The following is a 24897-nucleotide window of genomic DNA, read 5'->3' on the forward strand; positions in this document are numbered from 1 at the left end:
TCTTAAAAAAGTCAATTAAAAAAAATCCCAAATCTAGAAACCAAGAAAAACATACCACCCAATATCCTTTTAATAAAGAAATCAAATGAGGGAAAAAGAAAAAATATTGGGAACTGAGTTAAATGAAAACCCTCTATGTCAAAACTTAAGCAACACAGTAAACTTAGTACAAAAAAATGTCTAACAACCATGAGCTAAGTACTCAAGAAGCTAGAAAAAAGGCAACAGAGTAACCAAGAAGGAAATAAAGATGACAGCAGAAATAAACCGAATGGTTACCCCTTCCAAAAAACAAAATAATGGCAACGACAGGTTTCTAACTCTATGCTAAATAATTATTAAACCTCAACAAAACAGAGAGATATATTGAAAAACATAAATAAATTTAAAACTGGAATAGCGCAATAACCACTAAAGAAATTCAAATAGTTATCCAAAATCTCTATACTCAAAAAGTATTAAGTCCAGACAGTTTTTACTTGTGTTCTATCAAGCTGTTAAATAAGTTTTGCAGCATTTATATAAATTGTTCTAAGGACCAGAAAGAGAAGGGTTATTACCCAGACACAAACAACCTAAATAAGATATTAGCAAATTGAATTCTGAAGGAATTAAATATACGTGTGTGCACATATATACACCCTTAACACACTTCATGAATAAAACTAGGCTTCACCTTAGTAATGCAAAAATGAGATATCAGAAAATATATCTGTGTACTTACTTGCACATTAACAGACTACAGAAATGACCATCTCAGTAGATAAGAAAAAAAGCATTGGAGAATTTTAAAATCAAGTTCGTGGGGCGCCTGGGTGCTCAATCGGTTGAGCATTTGACTCTTGATTTCAGCTCAGGTCATGATGGAGCCCCCGTGTCAGGCTCCAGCCCGCTTAAGATTTTCTCTCTTCCCCTTCCTCTGTCCCCACCCCCACCCCACCCCACTCTGGTGTGCATGCATGCACGCTCTCTCTCTAAAAATAAATAAATAAAGTTCATAATGACCTCTCCCAGCAAACCAAGAAAAGAAGTGTCAATAAGGGTTGTTTATCAAAAAGCTATAGTAAACATCCTATTAAATGGAGAAATTTAATACATAATCCCTTTAAGAGAGAAAAAAAGGTAATGATGCCAGCTTATCATCACTGCTACTTGCTCACCATAGTACTAGAGGTTTGGGCTGAGACAGTAAAAGTTGAAAGATTAGAAAAAAAGGAGCCGAAACTCAAATTTAAGCTCTATTACAAAACGACACAAAAGAACTGACTACCATGTTCACTGATATGACTTAGTATTATAAATATGCCCCCACAATCTATAAATTCAATGCAACTCCAATTAAAATACCAAAAATATCTTCTTGGACACCTGAAACGGATTTAAAAAATTTTTAATTTTTTTTTTAATTTTTTTTTTCAAGATTTTATTATTTGAGAGAGAGAATGAGAGAGAGAGAGAGCACATGAGAGGGGGTAGGGTCAGAGGGAGAAGTGGACTCCCTCCTGAGCAGGGAGCCTGATGTGGGACTCGATCCCGCGACTCCAGGATCATGACCTGAGCTGAAGGCAGTCGCTTAACCAACTGAGCCACCCAGGCGCCCTAAAAAATTTTTTAAAAGATACTGTGCAGGAAAACACGGAGACCAATAAAAATATTCAGATTAAAAGGGAAAACAGGTAAGCTATAGAGTAAGATAATACAATGCTATTTATAGAAAAAACATGTATTATATATAAAAAACCTGAAGACTTCACTGAAAAACCTATTAAAAATAAATTCAATAAAGAAGGATACAAAAATCTGTTGCATTTATTAACATGAACAAACTATCAGAAAGAAAATTAAGGAAAAAAGTCCCATTTACAATTGCACCAAAAATAATAAAATACCTAGGAAAAAATGTAACCAAGGAGGTGAAAGATCTGTACAAGTGAAAACTAGGACACTAATAAAAAAAAAAAAATTAAAGACATAAACAGAAAGACATTCCACGCTCACGGATTGAAAAAAATTAATATTGTTCAATGTCCATACTACCCAAAGCAATCTACAGACTCAACGTAACCCCTATCAAAATTCCAAAGGCACTTTTCAAAGAAATAGAACACATAATCCTAAAATTTGGATGGAATCACAAAAAGACTGAACAGCCAAAGCAATCTGAAAAACAAAACTGGAGGCATCATGCTCCCTGCTTTCAAACTATACTACCAAGGTATTGTAATCAAAATAGTATAGTCCTAGCATAAACAGAGACATATAGATCCATACAACAGAATTAAGATCTCAGAAATGAACTCATGCATAAATGGTTGATTTATGACAAAGGAGGCAGGAATATGTAAGAAAGGACAGCCACATGCAAAAGAATGAAACCAGACTACTGTCTTCCATCATGCACAAAAATTAACCCAAAATGGAGTTAGGCTTGAATGTAAAGCCTGAAACCATGAAACTAGAAAAAAAGATAGGCAGTAAAAGCTCCTGACCATCAATCTTAGCAATGATTTATTGGATCTGATTCCAACAGCAAAGGCAACAAAAGCAAAATAAACAAGTGGACTACATCAAATTAAAACCTTCTGACACAACAAAGGAAATCATCAACAAAATGAAAAAGCAACCTACTGAACGGGAGAAAAATATCTGCAAATCACGTATATAAGGGTTAATATCCAAAATATATAATGAGCTCATACAACTCAACAGCAAAAACCCCCGAATACTCTGATTAAAAAATGGGCAGAGGATCTCAATAGACATTTTTCCAGAGAACACATAGAGATGGCCAACAGACATATGAAAAGATGCTCAACATCACTATTGGGGAAATGCAAATCAAAACCACAATGTGGTATCACCTTATATTTGTTGGAATGCCTATTATCAAAATCAGATAATAAGTGTTATGAGGGTGTTGTTGAAAAGGAAATCTTCATGCACTGTTGGTGGGAATGTAACTAGTATAGCCCCTACGGAAAACAATATGAAGGCTGCTCAAAAAATTAAAAATGGAACTATCATACAATCCAGCAATTCCACTTCTGGGTACTTATTCAAAGAAAATGAAAACAGTAACTCAAAAAGATAGATGTACTCCCAGGTTCAGAGCAGCCTTATTTACAATAGTCAAGATACAGAAATAACCTAGGTGTTCCTGGATGGATAAATGGATAAAGATGTGGAATACACACACACACACACACACACACACACACACACAGAGAGGAAAACTATGCAGCTATAAAAAGAATGAAATCTTGCCATTTGCAATAACACAGAGGGACCCTGAAGGCATTATGCTAACTGAAATAAGTCAAATGGAGAAAGGTAAGTACCATATTATCTCACATGTAGAATCTAAAAAACAACTAAAAATCCAAACTCAGATATAGAGAACAGACGGCAGGTGGGGGTTTGAAATGCGTGAAGAGTGTCAAAAGGTATAAATTTCCAGTTATAAAATAAGTAAGTCATGGAGATGTAATGTACGGCATGGTGACTACAGTTAATACTGTGCAGCATATTTCAAAGTTGTTATGAGAGTAAATCTTAAAAGTCCTCATCACAAGAGAAAAAGATCTGTAACTACGTATGCAGACAGATGTTAACTAAATTTATTGTGATCATTTTACAATGTATACAAATACCAAATAATTTTGTACAATCTAAAATGTTATGTCAATTACACCTCAACAAAAAAAATAAACATGAAATATATAAAGAAAAAAGAAAAAAAAACACACACAAAAATATCTACACAAAAAATTTCATAGTCTTTTCCCAATACATGCATGTCTTAGGGCACATATCAAAGTGAGCACCCATTAGGGAGGGTGCTGTAGGGATGGGAGTGAAGATGAAGCATAAAGTGAAAAAATGTGCGGAATCCTCCAAGGATCAACGACAGTGACCATAATCTGAAGAGTTTAAGTAACTCAAATTTGTGTACCGGAAATCTTTTTTTTTTTTTAAAGATGTTATTTATTTACTTGAGAGACAAAGAGAGACAGTGTGCGAGCATGAGTGCGCATGAGAGGGCGGTGGGGGCAAAGAGGGAGAAGCAGGCTCCTCGCTGAGCAGGAAGCCCAATGCAGGCCTCAATCTCAGGACCCCAGGACCATGACCTGAGCCAAAGGCAGACACTTAACCAACTGAGCCACCCAGGTGCCCCTGTGTACCCAAAATCTAAAAAGAATTAAAGCAAATATTAAGTTTTCAAATACACAGTATTTTTAGATGGGAAAATTTAATAGAAAAGTAGAAAGTGTCAATTCTTCCAAAACTGTAATGAATTAAATATAATCCCAGATAAAAACACAACTTTGTCTTTTGAGTGTGTCGGGGTATGTATATATTTACAGATTATTTTTGGAGGGGGATACTGGAATTCATATACTAATACCTGAAAATAGCTAAGGATATAATGAAAAGAGAAACCATGAAACCAAGCCTTATTAAATATTTTTTTAAAGATTTATTTATATAAGAGAGAAAGACAGAGAGAGAGAGAACAAATGTGGGGGAGGAGCAGAGAGACTCCTCCAGCAGACTCCCTGCTGAGCGCAGAGCCTGAGACTGAGATCATGACCTGAGGTGAAATTAGGAGCCAGCTGCCTAACCAACTGAGCCACCCAGAAGCACCACCTTACTAAATATTAAAGCTGTTTTAATAAAAAAAAAAAAAAGTGCAATACTGGATGAAAAATAGATATGGACCAATGGAAAAGAAAATCCAGAAGTAGATGCCAGAATATGTGTGAATTTAATATATGATAAAAAAAGATATTTCAGGGCACCTGGGTGGCTCAGTCTGTTAAGTATCTACCTTCAGCTAAGGTCATGATCCCCGGGTCCTGGAATCCAGCCCCACTCAGCAGGGAGTCTGCTTATCCCTCTCCTCTGCCCCTCATCCACCCCACGTGCTCATGTGCATGTGCTCTCTCCCTCTCTCAAATAAATAAAATCTTAACAAAAAAAGGTAACTTCAATTGGGGAAAAAAAGGTTTGATAGACAACTGACACAACCAAAACACGATGGTCAATCCCTCAAGGTGGAAAGCGTTAGGGTGAAATTTTACTTTCTTCTTTTTAACTATGTCTACTTCTTAATCCCTCAAGCGAGCCTGCATTATTTAAATAAACAGAAAAAAACATGAAGCTATCACTGGTTAAAAATACAAACAGGCACTTATAATGGAAGAATACCACATACATATTTTATAATTATTCAACTTTAAAAAAAAAAAATTTTATCGGGGCGCCTGGGTGGCTCAGTTGGTTAAGCGTCTGCCTTCGGCTTGGGTCGTGATCCCAGGGTCCTGGGATTCAGCCCCGCATCAGGCTCCCTGCTCAGCGGGAAGCCTGCTTCTCCCTCTCCCACTCCCCGTTTGTGTTCCCTCTCTCGCTGTCTCTCTGTCAAATAAATAAATAAAAATTAAAAAAAAAAAGATTTTATCTATTTATTTGAGAGAGAGAGAGAGATCCTCCATGCAAGCAGGGATAGGGGCAGAGGAGAAGGGAGAGAATCTCAAGCACACTCCACACCAAGCTTAGAGCCCAACTCAGGGTTGGATCGCATGACCGTGAGATCATGAACCGAGTGGAAGTTGGACACTCAACCAACTGAGCCATGAGGCGCCCCTATAACCATTCAACTTTTAAAGCAGAAGATACAAGAAACTTAAAACTTTTAAAGAGTCCACAATTAAAAGTCTTTCCCCCCATATTTATAATCAGTTCACAGCTTTTTGCATTTCCCCAACCATAATATGGGGATAACAGCTACCTCTCAGGACTATTTTGATTAAATGAGATTATACATATAAACTCGTCTTTCTAGGGTGCCTGGGTGGTTCAGTCGGTTAAGCAGTTGACTCTTGATTTTGGCTCTGGTTGTGATCTCAGGGTTGTGTGACTGAGCCTTGCATTGGCTGCGTGCTGGGTGTGGAGCCTGCTTAAGATTCTCACTCTGCCCCTTTGTCCCCCCAAAACAAATAAACAAAATACCCTCTTCTTTCCAATGATCTTTAAGGCATTAATAAACAAACAAACAAAAAATCAAAGAAAACCTTGAGGCCAAAGGGCATGGCTATTATCAATAAGCAAAAAATAAGCATCTTTAAGTAAGGCTTTCAGACTTACATTATTTTCCCAAACATAATAAAAATATATAACAAAACACCATATACAGAAACATTAGCAAAAATAACTGTAACTACTATCTTAAAAAATCAAGTATGGAGAAAAAGAAATGCAGCACAGCAATAGCATTCTCTCTTTTCCTAAGGAGCAAAAAAAACCCAAACCAAAACAAAACAAAAAAAAAACCCCCAAAAAAAACAAACAAAAAAACCACCACAACAAAAACAACCAACAACAAAAAACAAGCAATTTTGAATACTGTATTTGTCTTTCTGAAACCATTAGGGAAGGTACAAGCAAATAAGTATTTTAAATTCTGTATATTAGAAAGTCTACATTGGGTTTACAGTAATAAACAAGGGTACATTAATTTTTGTATACGAGTACCTTCTAATGTAAACCTTATGTGAAAATTATCAGGTTAATTACTGTATACCTATAGGTTCTGTTTCCCTTCTAATTGTACTGGGAGGGAAAAATTCAAATCTTTATAAAATCTGATGTATATCTGATTCCTTTTTCTCTCATTAAGTTCCATCAAAATTAAATTTTAAGATAAATCATTCAAACAATTTTTCAACCTTTGGCATAGAAAAGAAAGGAAAAAGATTCAAGTTAGCAGATAATCTTTAAAATAGAAATAAGGATCAATGTTGTAGGCTAAAGAAGTATAATGAAATAATTATGTTCCAGAGGTACTTACTGCACCAGATGTTGTACCTAAAAAAATAAAGGAACAATATTTACAATGTGATAAATCATGGTCTCCTCGAGTGAACATTTTTAAAGTATTTATTCATACTATTTCTTCCTCCTTAGCCTGTCACACTAAATATCCTAAGACTGTTCTATATGATTTATGTGCATGCTCTCTTTTTTACAAAATAAACATATACGGTGCAAAACATTTTCAGAATTAAGTGGCACTCTGAACTTTTAAACTGCAAACTCACTTGGATCCCACTGGAGAAGTATTCACAAGCTTTGCCTTTTGTTTCTCTTCTTGCTATTATACATGTCTATCTTAACTAATTCCTTTCTCTACTACACTACTGAAATAAAATAATGCCACAGACCTCAGATTCTATGCTTTAGATCTACAGCACCTTCAACTATATAAACTTCAGACTTGTGGTGTACAATATAATATCCATTAGCTACCACATGTTCCTGTTAAAAATTTTTAATTAAGATTAAATAAAATCTAAAAATTCAGTTCCTCCTTTGCACTAGCCAATTTCAAGTACTCAGTAATCACATGTGGCTAATGACTACCATATCAGACACTACAGATTACAGAACATTTCCTTTTGCATAAAAGTCTATTAGATGGTACAGTCCTAAATTATTATCAATACCCCTCTAGACATAAGGGGAAACGCCCATTAGCCACCAAGTTCAAATGAGTAAGTTTCAACTTTAGAAACTAGTAACCTAAAACTATGTGTGGAAAAGAAAAGAACTGTATGTAAAAAAGGAATAAAACACACAGAACAATCAAAAGAGGCTACTATGGACATCACTGGTAAAACCAAAGCATTTAAAAAGTAATTAAGAAGAAATTTTATGAGTCTGTTTCTCACTCAGGATACAGGAAACAAAATGTTGGTTACCAAAGTGGGGAGGGCAAAATAGGTGAACAGGATTAAGAGATACAAACTTCCAGTTATAAAATAAGTCAAGGTAATGTAATGTACAGCATAAGAAATCGTATTGTATGTAATAACTTTGGATAGTGACGGATAGGTAACTAGACTTATTGTGGGGATCATTTTGTAATGTATAAAATTATCAAATCACAATGTTGTACATCTGAAGCTAACAGGATATTGTATGTCAATTATACTTCAATTAAAAAAAATTTTTTTAAGGTAATGTTCCAGGATTATTTGGGTAATAGTAATCAGCTCTAGATATCTAAATAGGCAAAATATTATACTAGGTATTTCAGAACACCATTTCAGCTTAAATAAAAAAATTTGTGAAACATCTTAAAAAGATCCATTATGCCCCCATATAAACCTGTAGGAAAATGTGCATTTTAAATGTTTCAAACCATGTTCAAAACAAAAAATGTTTTAGGGGTGCCTAGGTGGCTCAGTCAGTTAAATGTCTGACTCTTGATCTCAGGGTCGTGAGATTAAGCCCTGAGTAGGACCCCACCCTGGGTGTGGAGTCTGCTTGAGATTCTCTCTTGCTCCCTCTCCGCCTGCCCCTCTTCCCCGCCCTAAAAATCAAACCAAACCAAACCAAAAAAACAAAAAACATTTTGGCATAATCATGGAAAAAAAGTTCAGCATCTGGAATATCAATTTATCTGAACATTATTTACTCATGGATAATTGAAGCATTACTAATATATATGAAAGGTACACTAGTCAAAACAGTTATTAATAACTGGCTGATAAAAAAAATTATCACAAGGCTTACAAACTCCAACGGCTACAAGGACCAAGCAGGTAATAGAAAAGACTGTAAAGTAGTCCAGAAGGCCAATGAGAGTACATGCTCCATATCCAAAGTAAGGAGTTACTACCCCATTCCACAGTGTCTGCTGTGTACAAAAAGGGACTCAACCAGAATTTTTCATTTAAATATTCTCTGACTACCTACTGTGTTGATAAGCACCACTGTAAACAACAAATATTCAGATAATACAGTTTTTCAAGATAAATTCAATCTTTTTTGTAAAAAGATAAATCTAATTGTTATGTATGGCCCAAGACTTTAAATGTTAGCAACTAATTATAAAATTTAAAAACATTGTATAGGCTAAAGTATCACTGTAGACCAAATCTGGTCCCAGAACTCCTGATCTAAAATTATGGTAATTTTTTATGGATTCAATTATGAATGCTATCCCTACTTCCCATTGCTTAAAACAACAACAACAAAAAGAAGAAAAAAATCAGGAGCTAATCATAAAGCCAAAGTGACACTGCTTTTATTCCTTGTTGATAGCTACTGTCCAGATGAAGTCTAATATTTACCACCATAAATGGTGTACATACCTGCTGCTACATCCATATTATTTACTCCTGGCTGTAAGATAAAAAATGAAATTAGTAATATTCACCTTGTTTAAACTATATTTTATATAAGTTCCTTATAAAGCACAGTCCCCTTTATGTATACTCAAAGATTCTCAGTAAGTTTTAGTTCCTTTAGTTTGCTATAAATTGTAAAAACATCATAAAACTGGAGCTATTGAAGCACTTTAATCTAAGTGTGTTATTTATATGATCATCAGTTACATATAGATTCACAACCATTTACCCACAATTCTGATACAGAAAAAGCTCTAAAAACCAAGTTTTTTCAACTTTCACACCAACACTCATTATAGTGGCAAACTCTGCTCTGAATGACATGAGCTCTTTATCCCACTCCAGAGAATATCCGTTAAGTTTGCTACAGAAATATTGTGTTCGAATTATATAAGGCACTGTCCAAAACCCCAAGAGAACTTTTTATACGATATATAGAATATGCAAAGTATTATTTTATAATATTAAAACATTTTAAAATATATATTTGGCCTAAGAATTTTGGGTAAGACATTGCAAACGTAACACCCCAAGTGGAGTAAGTTCATTACAACCACCAGGTTATCAGGTAATAAATAAGTTATGCTAATATGAATATCATAATGATTTACATATTGCTATACAATCCAGTAAGGGTGATAAGGCTGTCAAGGATTTTGTAAGTAATGTGCCAGCACTGAAGTCTCATGAAATGTAAATTTAGAATAAAATCTTCTGATTTCTAAATCTAGGATCTATTACTAAACCATAATACAACAATTTTAAATTAACACCCAGCAAAGCAAAAGCCTATTCTTTAAGATCAGAATGCCACCAGACCAATAAAATGCTTCTGGCTAACAAATTATAGCTCTTAGTATTCTACTCCTGTTTAACGTAGAATTAACAATTAAGGATGTCTGTATAAATACAGGAAAAAACGTGAATGCCTGTCATTCAAGAACCTAAAAACCCACTGTAATTCCCACCTTGCATTACAGTACTCACACACTTAAAAAGCTAACATGATTGCCTATAAAATACATAGAACGATGTTATTTCATATATAAAAGTAGTCAAAACATCACAGAAAATAATTATTTTTACTAGATTACCGGTAAGGCAGGCTGCATGGAAGCCTGAGACATATGAGACATCATCATTCCAGGCATTACTGAAGACATCATTCCAGGCATCTAGAATAAAAGTAAAAAAAGGTTACTATATAAAACCAAAGCATTTAAAGAACTTTATTAATCTGTCTGGTTATCAAAGCTAATATGTACAACTCAAGATTTAAACCCAGTGAACACTATACTACATGAATAGTATGCTTAGTAAGTGCTTGTTGAATGAATGAAGTATTTTATCAATGAGCTAATATTTGTCATAATTTATATGTACAGTTAAAATTACTTTTAACAAACTTAAAAGTTTATATTATTTCCGTCATTTTGAGAATATTAATTTTCTTTTAACTCACCACTCGTGTTTTTCTCCCTTCTTTGGAGCAAGACAAAAATTTTTTGTATTTCTCACCTTTGACTATTAATATCTGTATTAAAAAGTTTTACAGCAATCTCTTTAAAAAATTCAAGATCAAAGGTGCTTAAAAATCGATGACTATAAAAAATATGTAAAAAACAAACTTTAGACACAAATCATCTATGTCCTCTCTTGAAAAGAAAAACTTAATAAAGCACACACCATGAATATCTGAAGAAAGAAAATATTAGTTTTGGAGGTTAATCTAGTCTATCAATGACTGCCATCCAAATCTATGAATGAATCTTCACTACCAAGTATGAATAAAAATCATGAAGATTAACATAAATTTCCAAAGGATTTTGACCCAATACTCATCCATATTATAATTTTGATTTTAATATGAGCAAATCTAACAAAAACATGGAGGGGAATAAAAACTGTACAGAATAATCGTAAGTACTGGAACAAGGTAACCAGGTATTCAACAGTTTCAAATTAAATGAAACTTGGAGAAATAGAAACAAACAAGCATATTATGGTCAACAGGAACACATAAAGCCTACTAAAGGTAGATGAGAACACTTGCACACTGAATTTTGTTATTTGGGAAAGTCGACTCACAAAGCAAAAACAGGCTAAAGTACCATTAAAATGAAGCAGCATTGTATTAATGGATTAAAAAACAAAGGTTTTTTGTTCCTTAAAATATTCAATAAATTGCTTAAACATCATGAAACAAGAACTTGACAGAAAACATGTGACTACTACTTGGAATATATGGTGAAACAGCAGGTTAAAAAAAGATACAGAATTTGAAAACAGAAGCACAAGCCTCCACCACCCTGACTAGAAGAATTAAAGTAATTAATACATTACGGGAAAAAAACATAGTGACCAAATGAGAACTAGGCTCGGAAGTTCCCTCTTTTCTCTACTCCCAACAAATATATCCTCACAACTAATTTTACTTAAGGCTAATGGCAACGTAGGCGTGAATTCTTAAGGCTCTAAATAACTGATTATGGGGGGAAGCATGTGAGCAACAGAGGGAAAGAGCCCGATATTTAAAATGGCACATATATAAAATCCAAAGCTGTTAACATACCCAAAAACTAGAATTCTAAACTAAACTGAAAAACTCAACTTCGAAAACTTGAGAAAAAAGTATTTTCTCATAAGAATTAAAGACATTAAGGGTGCCTGGGTGGCTCAGTTGGTTAAGCAACTGCCTTCGGCTCAGGTCATGATCCTGGAGTCCCAGGATCTAGTCCTGCACTGGGCTCCCTGCTCAGCAGGGAGTCTGCTTCTCCCTCTGACACCCCCCCCCATGCTCACTCTCTCTCATTCTCTCTCTCAAATAAATAAAAATCTTTTTTTTTTAAGATTTTATCTATTTATTTGACAGAGAAACACAGCGAGAGAGGAAACACAAGCAGGGGGAGTGGGAGAGGGAGAAGGCTTCCCGCGGAGCGGGGAGGCCCATGCAGGGCTCGATCCCAGTACCCTGGGATCACGACCTGAGCCGAAGGCAGCCGCTTAATGACTGAGCCACCCAGGCGCCCCAATAAATAAAAATCTTAAAAAAAAAGAATTAAAGACATTAAGAAAAGTGGGATAAAATCTCCATCATGCACAGAACATCTCCACATGGTAGCAGTACAAAGGAATATAACTTCAAATTGAAATACTCTGACTTCATAAGACAGTGATCAAATCCCATTTAAAAAACAAGGAACAAAAACCCTTACAATATAATAAGAATTGACTAGAAAAGGCCAGTGACACTTAAAACAAACAATATTTAAAAATCATTAAAGAACAGAGTTTGACAGAATTCTCTCAATTGTTTGTCTTCCCCACTTCAAATTTTAAAACCTCTCAAAAATTTGCCTTTAGCCTAAAACTTATGGAACTGGTTATAGAATGAGACTTAGTGTTTTGGTTTCTTCCCCACCTCCTCCCCCGCCCCCAAAACCAACTGTTTCTTCACCTTCTAATTGCTCCCGGGGTTACAGTTACCTTTTAACTAAATAAGATCACCTAAGCCTCTTACAAGTAGATTTTCTTTACATATTTCAAATAGAAAGATGATGAACAGTCAATGTTGATTTTGTAGCAACAAATAGAAGCAGAGGAGACTGAACCCCAGCTTTGAGGGAGTCCTGCCAGCCCTTCTCTTCATGCAGTCTGAGGACTGACCCTAAAGGGACCACACTTGTCAAGGCTGAGGAGTGTCCAAATACCAGGGCAATGAAACACTGTGGCTAAAAGTCTTCCCCAGAGGTAAAACCTGAGTCTGGGGTCTTTGCACCTTCAATTCCCCGATTTCTTAGGTTGGCATTCTGAGCCACAAGTCTATTTCAAAATAGGGTTTTACATTTGTGGAACTTATGTGAATGAGATTTAGTGTTAAATAAAAATCTAAATTCTCCCTCATATCTCTGTAAATTCTGAGGGGCATCAACTAGTTAGGCTTGTTCAACTGGACAAACATTGGAAAGATTATGTACAGCTGAATATCTAAAAGTAAGTAGATCAACATAATTTTAAACCAAAACTGTAATACTAGCATGAAACCAAATAACAAAAACATAAATATGGAAAACGTTACATTCTTACGAGAAGTTATTACAAGAATTAGACAAATTAAGAGCTCTTCCAGAGGCCTAAGCATCACAAAAAACCTGTCTCCCAAAGACTGAAAAATCTACTTCGTGGAAATGTTATGATTTCCTTTTTTCATTAACTCTAGGATACACATAACATGGGGACACATGTTTCAACCCATCTGAATTCTTTCAGAGGTTTTGTGTTGATTTAGGCCAGTCACTTGACAGCACCATCAATATGAAATGATTAAAATTTTCTAAGTTATCCATTATTATTTTGTTTTAATACCAAACTGATCCAGGTTGCAAGCTTATGAGATTTGTGGTTCAAATCTTCAGAAGTGACTTTCCCTTCCTCAGCCCAAATAATCAAAGTTGAGGCATTCAAAAGTTACTTTGTCATCATCCCTTTTTGCGTGGAAGGTTTACTTCTTGCTTCACATGAAGGGAATAGCCCCTTGGTCTCCCAGCTTTATCTGCAGAGTATTTTAGACTTCTCGTTAGGTTTTTTTTTCCTCTCTAAGGGCACATAACGGAGTGTCGTACCATTTATGGCATCTTAAGTTCAATGAAAATAGGATGTTGGTTCAAAATAGTTAAAGGAAGAAATCTTAACACAGTTGCTACAATGTTGCCACTATAAATTCCAAAAGCAGATCATTCTTAAAGCTACAAAGCGGTGGTTCATATAAGCTTAATGAGAAGCACACTATAAAATCACAACCATGTACAGCTTCACAAATTTTCCATTTAAGCTACTTTGGCAAATATATTAAAGTTTTACAATTACAAATTTTTAGTTGTTAGGAAACAGGAGAAAATGGGAAGGGTAAAACAACATGAGACATAAGCTAAATTGTCTAAAATATTAAATATCTGAATTTTATGGACACTTCGGAAGTTTTCAAAACCAAAAATTAATCAGATATACTGTTTGGTATACTTTATTCATAAATTGCCAACCATTTCTCTATGTATACTATATAAATTTTTCTATGTATATTTCTATTCTTTTAATGAATATTATTATCAAGATGTCCTCAGAAGGAATACCAGTATGAAGAAAATAAAAAACAAGTAGAAACTAGGGAGCACTGCACAGTCTGCTCATTCTTAGTACCCCAATTTGGAAAGTTCCTAATGTTAGATAAAACAAGCCTGCTACATTTTTCACTAAATATTTTTAAAACTAAAAGTTTTAAATAATAAAAGCAATTCCGTCAATGCTACAACACATTAAGTTGTACAAAATGTAAAACTAAATTAGCCCAGTTGTTTCATGGTATCAAAAGCAAAGTGAAGATCATTACACATGGGCACTTCAAAAGTTCTTCTCTTCATAATTATTTCCTGGAGTTTTTCCTGGTGGAAAGAAATCATACAACCTAAGGATCTTTTGTCTAAATATTAACTTTTAAATTTGATTGATTTTTAAAAACCATTCTTTCTGCAAACCTGAAGCTTCAAATCACCTAAGAAGTTTGATTCTTGCCTTTTTACTTGGTTCCTCTTTAAGTCAAATTCCATTAAGTCAGTACACAGAGGCTATTAAGTCTAATATTTAAAAACCATTTATACCACTAACTTACCTTATGAATGAACACAAAAAAATTAATCACCAAACAACTGTAAAAGCCACATCTCTGAATGTAACTATTCATTCAATTAGAAATAAACAGAAATACTCCTGTTTAAAGCATATCCTTAATAACCCAAAATCAGTAGTTAAATTTTGGGACAATCATTTAACCTAACTTTCCCTTTATTACAATTATTTATAGATTCAATATACTTATCATTTTCTGATATAACATTTAGATAAACAAAAAGACATATTCACAAACTGTTCCACATGGAATAGAACCTTACCATTTAATAAGTTAATTGCCAGTATTAAATATTTAGTTTGCTAAATTCTCTCAACCTCGATAGTTTAGAACTGTTGAAGTATACACTATTGTTCAGATTCTAAGGAGGTCAGCTTAATTATATAATCTCATACTGCTACACAGGGAAGCAGTCCAGTACAGCTAGCTATTAAGCACACTCTAGAGTGAGACTATCAGAATTCCTATCCCAGCTTGGTCACTTAGCAGCTGCATGATCTTGGGCTAAATTACTTAACCTAACCGGGCCTCAATTTTCTCAACTGTAACATGGGGAAAAATACTACTCATCTGTTAACATTGCTGTAGGGATCAAATGGGGCAATGCACAGAACAGTGCTCAATAAATGACAGCTGTTTTATTACCATTGCTCTCCTTCAACTCAGATAAATAAAGTTTCTCTTCATTGTCCCTTTGCTCATCTATTCCCTATTAGACTGGCACTTAGGTTCTTTAAGGGCATCTAGTAAATAACGTGAAAGCATCATCTTTAGTAGGAATCAACACATATAATAAGGCAATCCCATTTTAGGCATCACATTTAGTGCTGGCTCTGCAATGTCACTGGACAATTCACTCAATTCCCTGGGCCTTACTATTCCCACCTATAAATTAGACATTCATCCTCTAGCCAACGCTCTTTTCAAGTCAGAAGGATCAAATTCAGTAAGGTATATCAATCTCTCAAATTTATACACAAAGACAGTGATAGAATTATAATTCCTTCTAAGACAGATTAGGTATCACAACCCTATTCTCTGAAACCTTAAGGAAAAAAAAAACTATATGCAAAAGGGAAAGTAAATAGTTTAAATTATTAATGATACTTAGCCCACTGTCTCTTACTAAACTCTAAACTTCTTAAACAAGGTCAAAGAAAATATAGAGAGAAAACTGAGTATGGATATATGATACAAAAACTTAAAAAAAGCCAAATGAAAATAAACTATAATTTTAATTTTTAAAAAGCCCTAAACATAGTAGAGATACACACAAACTGTGATGTCTCAAGTCATACAGAATTAGACTTTAAAACTTCCTCTAAAAAGTCACCTAAGCTTTCTTTTGAACACAAGCCCTCTAGGATGCATGTATGGAGGAACATAAGACTGTTACTATCTCCTACTCCAAATCCTTTAAAATAGATTCAGTTTTATATCTAGCTAAATCATTATATATTGTTTACATGAAACTTTACTTTTTAGTTTCTTCTCAATTGTGGGCACCTTTAAAATAAGGAGTACGTCTCATTTATGTAAACAGTACTAGTGCAGAGGACAGGTACACCTACATATAGCAGAAACTCAAATGCTTGTAGTAAACAACTTTATGTAAACAGTTCTTATTTCTGTATAGAAGAGAAAAATTTTCTATTATATTTAATATTTGCTAATAAATATGTAATGACCTTGAAATTACTGAAAAATCACCTTTCAGAAAATGAACCATTTTCTTTTATCACATGGCCAAGGAAACTATACAAAAGCCCATGTTTTTGAACAGAAACTTAATGCTCATTCATTAATCAAAAGATAATTTAGAAAGTCTTAACCCAAACAGAAGATCAGGCCCTAGGGAGTAAAATTATGTTTGTATTTGTAGTGAGAACTTTGTTTTTTTTAAGTCTAAGATAAATAAATTTTAAGAAAAAAAAATCAAAGCTGAAGATAAAAGCAAATTATATTTCAACTCAGAACAGTCCTCACTTGCTGACATGTTTAGTCCTTCAAAAGACATAGCTACCAGCATCACTCAGATTTGGAGAAGATTCAGATTTCCACTTTGAGTGCACTGTACCAAGTAAAAAAGAAGCAATTAGAAGTAGATTTTCTTTAAAGCCCATTATGCAAAACACCATTATCTTTAGTACTACCACTAACTGCAATTAACTTTTCATTAACAAGCAAAAGAAATGTATGATTACTTGACTAGAGAGAGAAAAGAAATATAAAAGATTCATCTCCACAAAACTTCCAATTGTCTACAAATAACCATGACAGCCACATCAGCAGTTAGAAGACGAGAAAATAAAGTTCAGCGAGGCACGTGAGGGAATGCCTGTAAGTTTTCAGTGCAGAATATATACATAATACATCTTTTAACACCACAGCCAAGAGAGTTAAATGCCTATTGACTAAAAGTAATATGAAGGTATGGAAAAGGTGTAAGAATGAAAGATTAACAACTTCTATATGAGACAGTAAAATGAGACAGTAATCTACTCGCTCCTACCTAAAAACCTTCACAGTCTTATCATTTCTCTAGTTAAAAACAAACATCCTAGTACAGCGCTATGGGATATGCACAGGTAGCTTTAGCTTTACTGTGTATAAACAGTAAAATTGATAAACAATTTTATGATGGTTTTAAGTCACATCATCAGTATTTCTAACAAACCCAGTTAAAAATCAACCTGTTAACCTGTTGAGTTTTGTTCTCTTCCCTTTTTAATCCCGTTACTTAATGAATACATTCGTTGCACTCTACAAGTGCTTCATCGTATCTGTTAACACTAATTTCGATGTTGCCTTTTTCCTCCTAAAGACCAGACTAAATGGAAAAACAGCTTCAATACAGCATTTCTCCCAAAATGCTAATTCCATGCAACGTTAATTCCATGCAATATGCTAGACAAAGCAAAATAAACACAGTTTATTTTGGGGGTAAGGGATTCTGAGAAAGTGGGGAGGGGAAGATGGTCCCTTCCAAATGTAAGATTCTATAATCCTGTAAAAGTAGAAGGACAACTTTCCCCTAAGAACATATAGTAAGAGGCAAATGTAACCTATACAATAGATAACTGAGATAACTGGAACCAACCAACCAACCACCCACCCAAGAAACAGAGAAAAACAGTTTTAAAAGACTTCTGCGAGACTTCTCAGCATCTTTAGAAAATACTGTGCCCTGTGAATCTCAAAGGAGGAGGGGAGTATAGTTCATTCTTCCACACTTACACTGTCTTCTTAGATCTCTCCAAATACTCTCCATACTCAGAAACACTACTCTAGCTAAAGTTTTTAAATAGACGAGTTCATATTTCATTGAAATGTTATCTAAAAAGAAAATAGTATCATTTGTAAATCTATCAAAATCTAACTACATACACAGCCTAGAAGTTATACAAACATATTAGGTCTGGGTCAATCTATTTTTTAGTTAAGTACTTGCCTGGATAATGTAAATGCATACAGAAAGTTACTGAGATTCAAAAATTATGAGCAAATAACCTAACGGGGGAAAAAGCCTTTTTGTCAATTACTAATGTCCAATTCAACAGCATGGATTCTGTAAATACCCAAAATAATGGTAATTAAAAAGCAACAGGAACAAATCAATTGGTCAAATCAGTCAGTCAGATAAATCTAAGATACCAACACTTTGGATTTCTCTGGAAGGCCTATATTCCAAATCATCATTTCCCCCGAGGGTATGGGAAACTTTGTGGTAAAACTTAAAAAGACCATCACTAAAGTCATACAGATAGAAATACATTTGCCTATAATTTAAAATAAATGGAAATATGTATTTTTTGCTTTATCCACCAAAAACTATTACATTTATCTTCCATTTTTATCAAATGAAAAAACAACTATAGAGAGGCAAACACTAAAAATAAGAACTGAGTTGTAACAGTATAAAGTCACAAGTAACCACTGAAATAGTCAGATGTAACATCTACTATCTCCATGGCCTATAATATAGGAAAGAATATGTTTTTGTTTCATTCATTCAACAAGTATTTTACTGAGCACCCATGCTGTGCCAAGAACTGTGCTCAGCACCTGTGGACTTCTTAAAAAGTACAAAACACAAACCCTGCCCTCTAAGAGCTTACAGTCTATTACGTGCTGGAAAGACAGAGCAAATACACCATAAAACAAATCAAAACTAAATCCCAAAATAAGTGAAACAGAGTTACAGGCAGATTTCATAGGATTTTATTTTAGTAATTTGAAGGGACGGTGTATGCTGGGCAAAGTATGCTGATCTCCGGGAGAAGGCAGAACTTGAAATGGAAGAACTTAGGTAAGTAAAGGAAAGTTCATGGTGGTAGTGAGCTGTGGGCAGGAGAGCATGAACAGCACAAGCTCAGTCATGAACTAATACAATCAGTCAAGATATCATAAAAAGATCAGCCGGGGTTCAAATTAGGGAGTGTGAAGACATGCAGCTCAGAATCATGCATTGAGTTGTACTCTGGGAGATTCTTGAAAGTTAAATTGTGGAATTTAGACATTATACCATAGGTACAGAAAAACACTGGAGGTTCTTGGGCAAGGAGACAACACACTGAAATCTAAAAGAATCTGAGGGGGCAGGCTTGAAGCAAGAAAACCAGCTCAAAAGTTGTTAAGAGTATCCTGGGCATGGGAGTATAAGTACTTGGGTCCAGATGGCAGCAGGAATAGACTCAAGATCTGTTAAAGCCTGCCTCACTCATTGTAAGAACAAGAAAATCAAAATCATTTGTGAAAAGCATTCATTTATCAATTTATTGAACAAAGGCAAAAAAAAAAAAAGTACTGAATGATTAGAATTAGGGAGGCATTACTAAAAGAATTTTGTTTTTATATCCATATCAACCCATAAAATCTCATACATATAACCTATTCTTATCAAATGATCTGAATTGAACCGTAGGTTGTTAGAGCTAAAAGAGACCTTAAGTCTTTTACTCTACTTTTCTCATTAAAAGAAAAATTAAAAATTTAAAAAAGAAAGAGCCACGTAGGAGGGCTCTCTTAGGCTTTCAGTGAAGGCAAAATTACCTGTGATAAAGGTAGGACTTGCATGTCCTTTGTGTAGAAACAACAAAAATGAGTAAGATGTGAAAACCTTTTAAAAGCAAAACATTAATAAGTAAAAAATGGCCTCACATACAGTCACATCTCAAGGCAAATTTCTACTGCAAATTTTTGAGTACTGCCACCAAGCAGGGAAATTACTTTATTAATAATGGTTTTTTAACCAGTGATAAACCATTATTTAATTTCCGTATTATTTAAAGTTTATACAGATTTCAAGGTCCCTTCCAAATGTAAGATTCTATAATCCTGTAAAAGTAGAAGGACAACTTTCCCCTATGAACATATAGGAAGAGGCAAATGTAACCTATACAATAGATAACTGAGATAAACTTGAAATCTATTTTTTAGTAGTAATAGATTCAGCCTGAATTCTAAAAAGGGCACAGTAGGTTATCTCCTGAATAAAAACAAACAAAAAACTCTTCCATAAAACCGTAATACCCTTTTAACCTAAATAACTTGATGCATTTGAAAAATTCTAACTTCTGTATGTTGTTATTCTGTCCAGTCTGCATATTATTTTACAAACAAGTTTTAAAATTTCATGTCACGTTCAGTAACATTCGAAGACCAGAATCACTTAGCAAGTAAGACTGGCACTAATTTTCATCTTCAGCTCGTCCCAGAATGAGATATTAATGTGAACTAGGCAATATACATGAAGGTTCCATAACCTTCAGTACCAAAGTCTAAAAAATCTGTAAACTGATTTTTAAAAATTGAATGGCAGAACCCTACCAACTTTGTGTCACTACAGTGAACTATATAGGCACCCTGCTGTTTCTCATTAACTTCTGACCATTAATATCTCAGAGCGGGTAGAAAGAAAAAAGATCAATTTTGCTAACTGTCAACTTTTATTTTTAAGCAAGTTGTTTACAGGGCTTTAAATGAGATTTCTAGATTACTTAGTATATTTAATTATCCATGCCCTCCCAGTCTGTTACCAAAGCTCAAATAAGAATTGGTTTTACCAAGATTTGGGCCCCATATAAGTTAGATATTAAAAGGAAAAAAAGAAACAATCTAATTTTAAGGAAAAACAATGGGGATTCTCTTGGGACCCTAGAGCTGGATTCTTAAATCATTCATTCATTATCCTAATAGGAGCCAATAGGGAGAGAGAGAGACTTTTAAACATCTAAATGGTCAGGTACACTTAAAGGTACATGGCATATACTGGTCTAGGAAAAAAGAAGAAAACCACAAGGTAAAATTCAGAGTATTTCAACAGATGTGTACCAAATAGCAAGTCACCTTACTAGGAAGATGGTCACTGATATAGCTAAAGAGAAAGGGCCATAAAGCAAACTGTGACCAGCTTATGTCAATGAGAAACACGAAAGTACTTTAAAAAAATAAGTAAAATCTGCATTTTACTAGAAATGACTAGCTGGTGTCTTGGTTTGGTAGTGCAACAGCACCATTACAGCAAGGGTAAGCAGGTCAATCCCTTGCAAAACTTACCTTGATTGGCCCAATGGAAACAGAAGGCCCCAGAAAAGAGAGAAGCATCTGGCAGTAGCAAATTGTTTTATTTTATCTTTCTGTGGAAAGAAACTAATTTTAAATAAGAACCAGAGCATTTAAAGAATAAATATTTTTTAAAGCTCATTATCTAGTTAGAGCAGCTCTACTAAGAAAACCAGAAGAGCTCCTTGCTGCTTAGAGATGGAAAGAAACAGAAGAAGAATCCGAGTTGTTTCTCCATCACCTAGGGGAGTTTTAAAACTTGTGTTATTCTAAACAACAGAATAAATGGTTCTTTTTAAAAAACAAAACAAAAAAAACCCCCCAAAACTCCTACAGGCAGAATCTTTTGGGCCTGGTGTCTTTGAATAAAGATTTTTATACAAAATTAAGGGCTACATTACAAATAAAAAAGAAAAAAATCACTTGACATTAAGCCCTTCTACTCCTAAGGTTAAGTTAAAAGAAAAAAGACACAAAGCAAGCTCCTTTCTCCACTACAATTTCACCAATAACTTAAAATATCAAGGCTTAAGTGATTATCAACATAAACAGTATTAATTAGCAAAAAGACCATACCTAATTGACTGGCTTTCCAATATATTTTATCAGCCTAAATTTTGGATGATTTATTGAGATACTCAAATGGAAAGAACTCAGCCACCAAAGAACATGTGTATTACAGAACCTGACAGGGGGCATAAAATTATTCATGGTAACTGAACCTGTTACCTTTCTTGGATGCTTCTCTAGGAACTCAGTTCTACTGAATTCACTGAGTCAGCACTAAAACCTTTTGATCTAAATCACTCCCACAAAATGTCCATTTACAATTTATGCTGGGGGATGAAAGGGACAGCTCAAAAGCAGGAGTGCAGAAGCAATAAGCATTTAAAACAAAACAGAAACAAAATAGTGTAAGTGGAAAATGAACCACCTATTTGGCACTGTCCTATGAAGAATCAAATTAGAGTAGAATCTCCCTACTCTACCCCCACCGCGCACGCATACACACACATACACAAGAAGAAGCTACTTCAGGAATAAACTTTATTCTAAGGCAAAGACCTAAGCAACTGTTATTTTCAGATTCTATGCATTTATGTGGTCCACGGACATAAGTTATGTTGACCTATATAATAATATTCACTCTTCAAACCTTAACTTCAATTGACATACTTGGAAAAAGAAAGTTATTAAACTAAAAAGACTACATATACAGTTACTTGAAAAAAGAACTCTTAGTTTCGTTGTGGTAGAAAATAAATCTTTCATACAGAAGGCTTTTCCTTACATTCAAAATTTGATTAGTGTCATGACTCAACATTTGACTTATTTGACAATATTATCTTGATATAAACTAATCCTTAAACAGCTGCAAATATCGACCCAGGTTTTTAAATCTTGACACAATGATACCACAGGCAAAAATAAACAAATACAAAATAAAACAAAAACATTCTTACTTGTCCCATTGGCGGCCCTCCCATAGGGGGCATCATTTGCGGCATCATTCCATGAGGTACAGGAGGCATATTCGCTCTCTGACCCATAGGGTGCATTCCCATTGGGGCATAATGCATGCCAGGGTGCCCCATCTGAAAAACAGGGACAATTTAAAAATTAGCAAGTAAGAACAAATGCTTCTCAAAAATCTGATTTCCACAGATCGGTTACGCTCAGTGGCTTAATATTAGACCAATGTGTGATTCAATTATTGGGTTAGCTTATACTTTCTTGTCTTAAACAAAATGCACTACCCACCAGTATTTATAACGAGCTTGCAACTGACCAAATTACAGAACGAAATGGGAAAAATTAAAATAATTACTGGACAGCTAGAGTATAGAGTTTATTTTTTAAAGCAGGCTGCTTTAATCAGTTCCTAGTTAGCTTACTAAACTTGGGGAACACGTATGGGAAAGCCAATTTAAAAACTGTTATGGGTGAAAAACCACAACTTTGTTCTATTTCACACAGAAGATAGCTAGTTAACGTCTTAACAGTAACTATTCTTAAATTTGTTTTTAAGTTAATTTTAAACTTTGAAACGAGAATTTACCAAATTTATTCAGATAAGAGCTTGTCTTAACAGAACACAAACAATATGGGTACCCAGGGACACTTAATTCCTAACACATATACATATTATTTCCTAATAAAATCTTCAACACAAGTAAATTACTTCTGCCAAAAAAATAAAAAAATTTTTTTTCAGACTAAGGTCTATCACTCACAGACCCTAAATACAAATGACTAATACATCCATTTTAATTCCCTTTTAAAAGACAACTATTTATTTACTTGTGTGCCCATTGTTCCAGGTCTTAAAACCAGCTAATTAGCCCCTGCCAATCGTCCCAGCTTGTACCCCTTGCAGACACCGCTACTACTGGTGAAAACAGATTTTGGCAGCCTCTTTCGAAGTCTACATAATCAAGGTTCCGCCTCCCCCCTCCCTGCTACAGCGGGCCTACCTCTTCAAAATGCTCACCCCGCCCAAGGCCCAGCACCTCCACCGCGCATCTGTCTAGGCCAAGCCCAGTAAGAACTTCCAAGGACCCACATCCTTCCCTTTGTGCATCCCCGCTCTCCATTTCTCTTCCTCGTTACGTAGCCCACCATCTCGAGCTCTTTCTTCGTCCACTCTTATCTTCTTCTCCTTTTGGAAAAAGCTTCCTGCCTCTCTGACTTCGTTTTTCATTGTGCCGCTTTCCCCCTGCTCCACCGATCCCTTACCGAGGGCCGTCTCCTCAGGAAGCCGTCAGCAGAGACCCAAGAGCTGGAGCAGAGGCTTGAGCCGGACAATCTCCGCTCCCCGTCCCCGGGACCCCGCGAAGGAGGATGGCTCTCCATTTCACTCACCATGAGGCCTCCACGCTCCGCTCCCGTCCCCGGCCTCATCGTCGGGCTCAGACTGCTCCGCCGGCGGCCACTGCCGCTACACATACCAACAAGAAGCGATCTGAGTGGCTGGCGCCCGCTGGGGCCAAAGGTTAAAGGCTGCCCTGCGCTACGGGGCGGGATCAGCGGGGCCAATAAGCTGACAGGCTTTCCCACTGTCCAATCAGAGTGCGCGGCCGACACGCAGCCCTGCAGCGATTCGCCCCCAGCCTCAGCCTCACTCGGCGTCGCCTGCATGGAGGGGGGGTAGGGGGACGGAGGAAGTTTCTGCGCCTCCGCCGGGAAAACTCCACCAACTTTCCCCGGGGACGGGAAGACAACCGTGTCCCAGCTTCCCGAGCTTAGACCACCTCACCCCGTAGGGGGTGGGGCAGTTGGGGCCTGCCACCTTTACTCCCTACGCCCCACAAACCTGAGGCTACCCGGGGTGGGGTGGGGGTGGGGTTAGCAGCTTCTAGCGTTAGCGGTGGCCGGGGCCAGGCGCGCGCGCGGTGCTCGAGGAGGAGGAGAGGGGGCGGGGAACAGGAGGGGGGTTCCTTAGGAGAGGGTTCGAGCTCC

The 24897-nt window shown here is 35.6% G+C and overlaps 1 protein-coding gene across 11 annotated transcripts in view; it reads right to left on the reverse strand.

The window, feature by feature from the left end:
• The window catches only part of PRPF40A (pre-mRNA processing factor 40A), a 54106-nt gene extending 29351 nt beyond the window's left edge, over window positions 1–24755 (reverse strand). For 4 of the 11 annotated variants that reach the window (XM_036085445.2, XM_036085444.2, XM_036085443.2 and 1 more), the window contains exons 1-5: window positions 24301–24591; window positions 22902–23033; window positions 10286–10366; window positions 9156–9186; window positions 6848–6864 (exon numbers count right to left, since the gene is read on the reverse strand). In XM_036085445.2, coding sequence (XP_035941338.2) covers window positions 6848–6864; window positions 9156–9186; window positions 10286–10366; window positions 22902–23033; window positions 24301–24576 — 537 coding nt within the window. In that variant the 5' untranslated portion in view covers window positions 24577–24591. Of the gene's footprint in view, window positions 1–6847; window positions 6865–9155; window positions 9187–10285; window positions 10367–21432; window positions 21513–22901; window positions 23035–24174 lie in introns of those variants that run through there. The other 7 variants (XM_036085441.2, XM_036085440.2, XM_036085439.2 and 4 more) reach the window with 4 other exon arrangements.
• Window positions 24756–24897: the final 142 nt, after the last annotated feature.

Source organism: Halichoerus grypus, chromosome 4 (genome assembly GCF_964656455.1).
Source record: "Halichoerus grypus chromosome 4, mHalGry1.hap1.1, whole genome shotgun sequence".
Classification (NCBI taxonomy): domain Eukaryota; kingdom Metazoa; phylum Chordata; class Mammalia; order Carnivora; family Phocidae; genus Halichoerus; species Halichoerus grypus.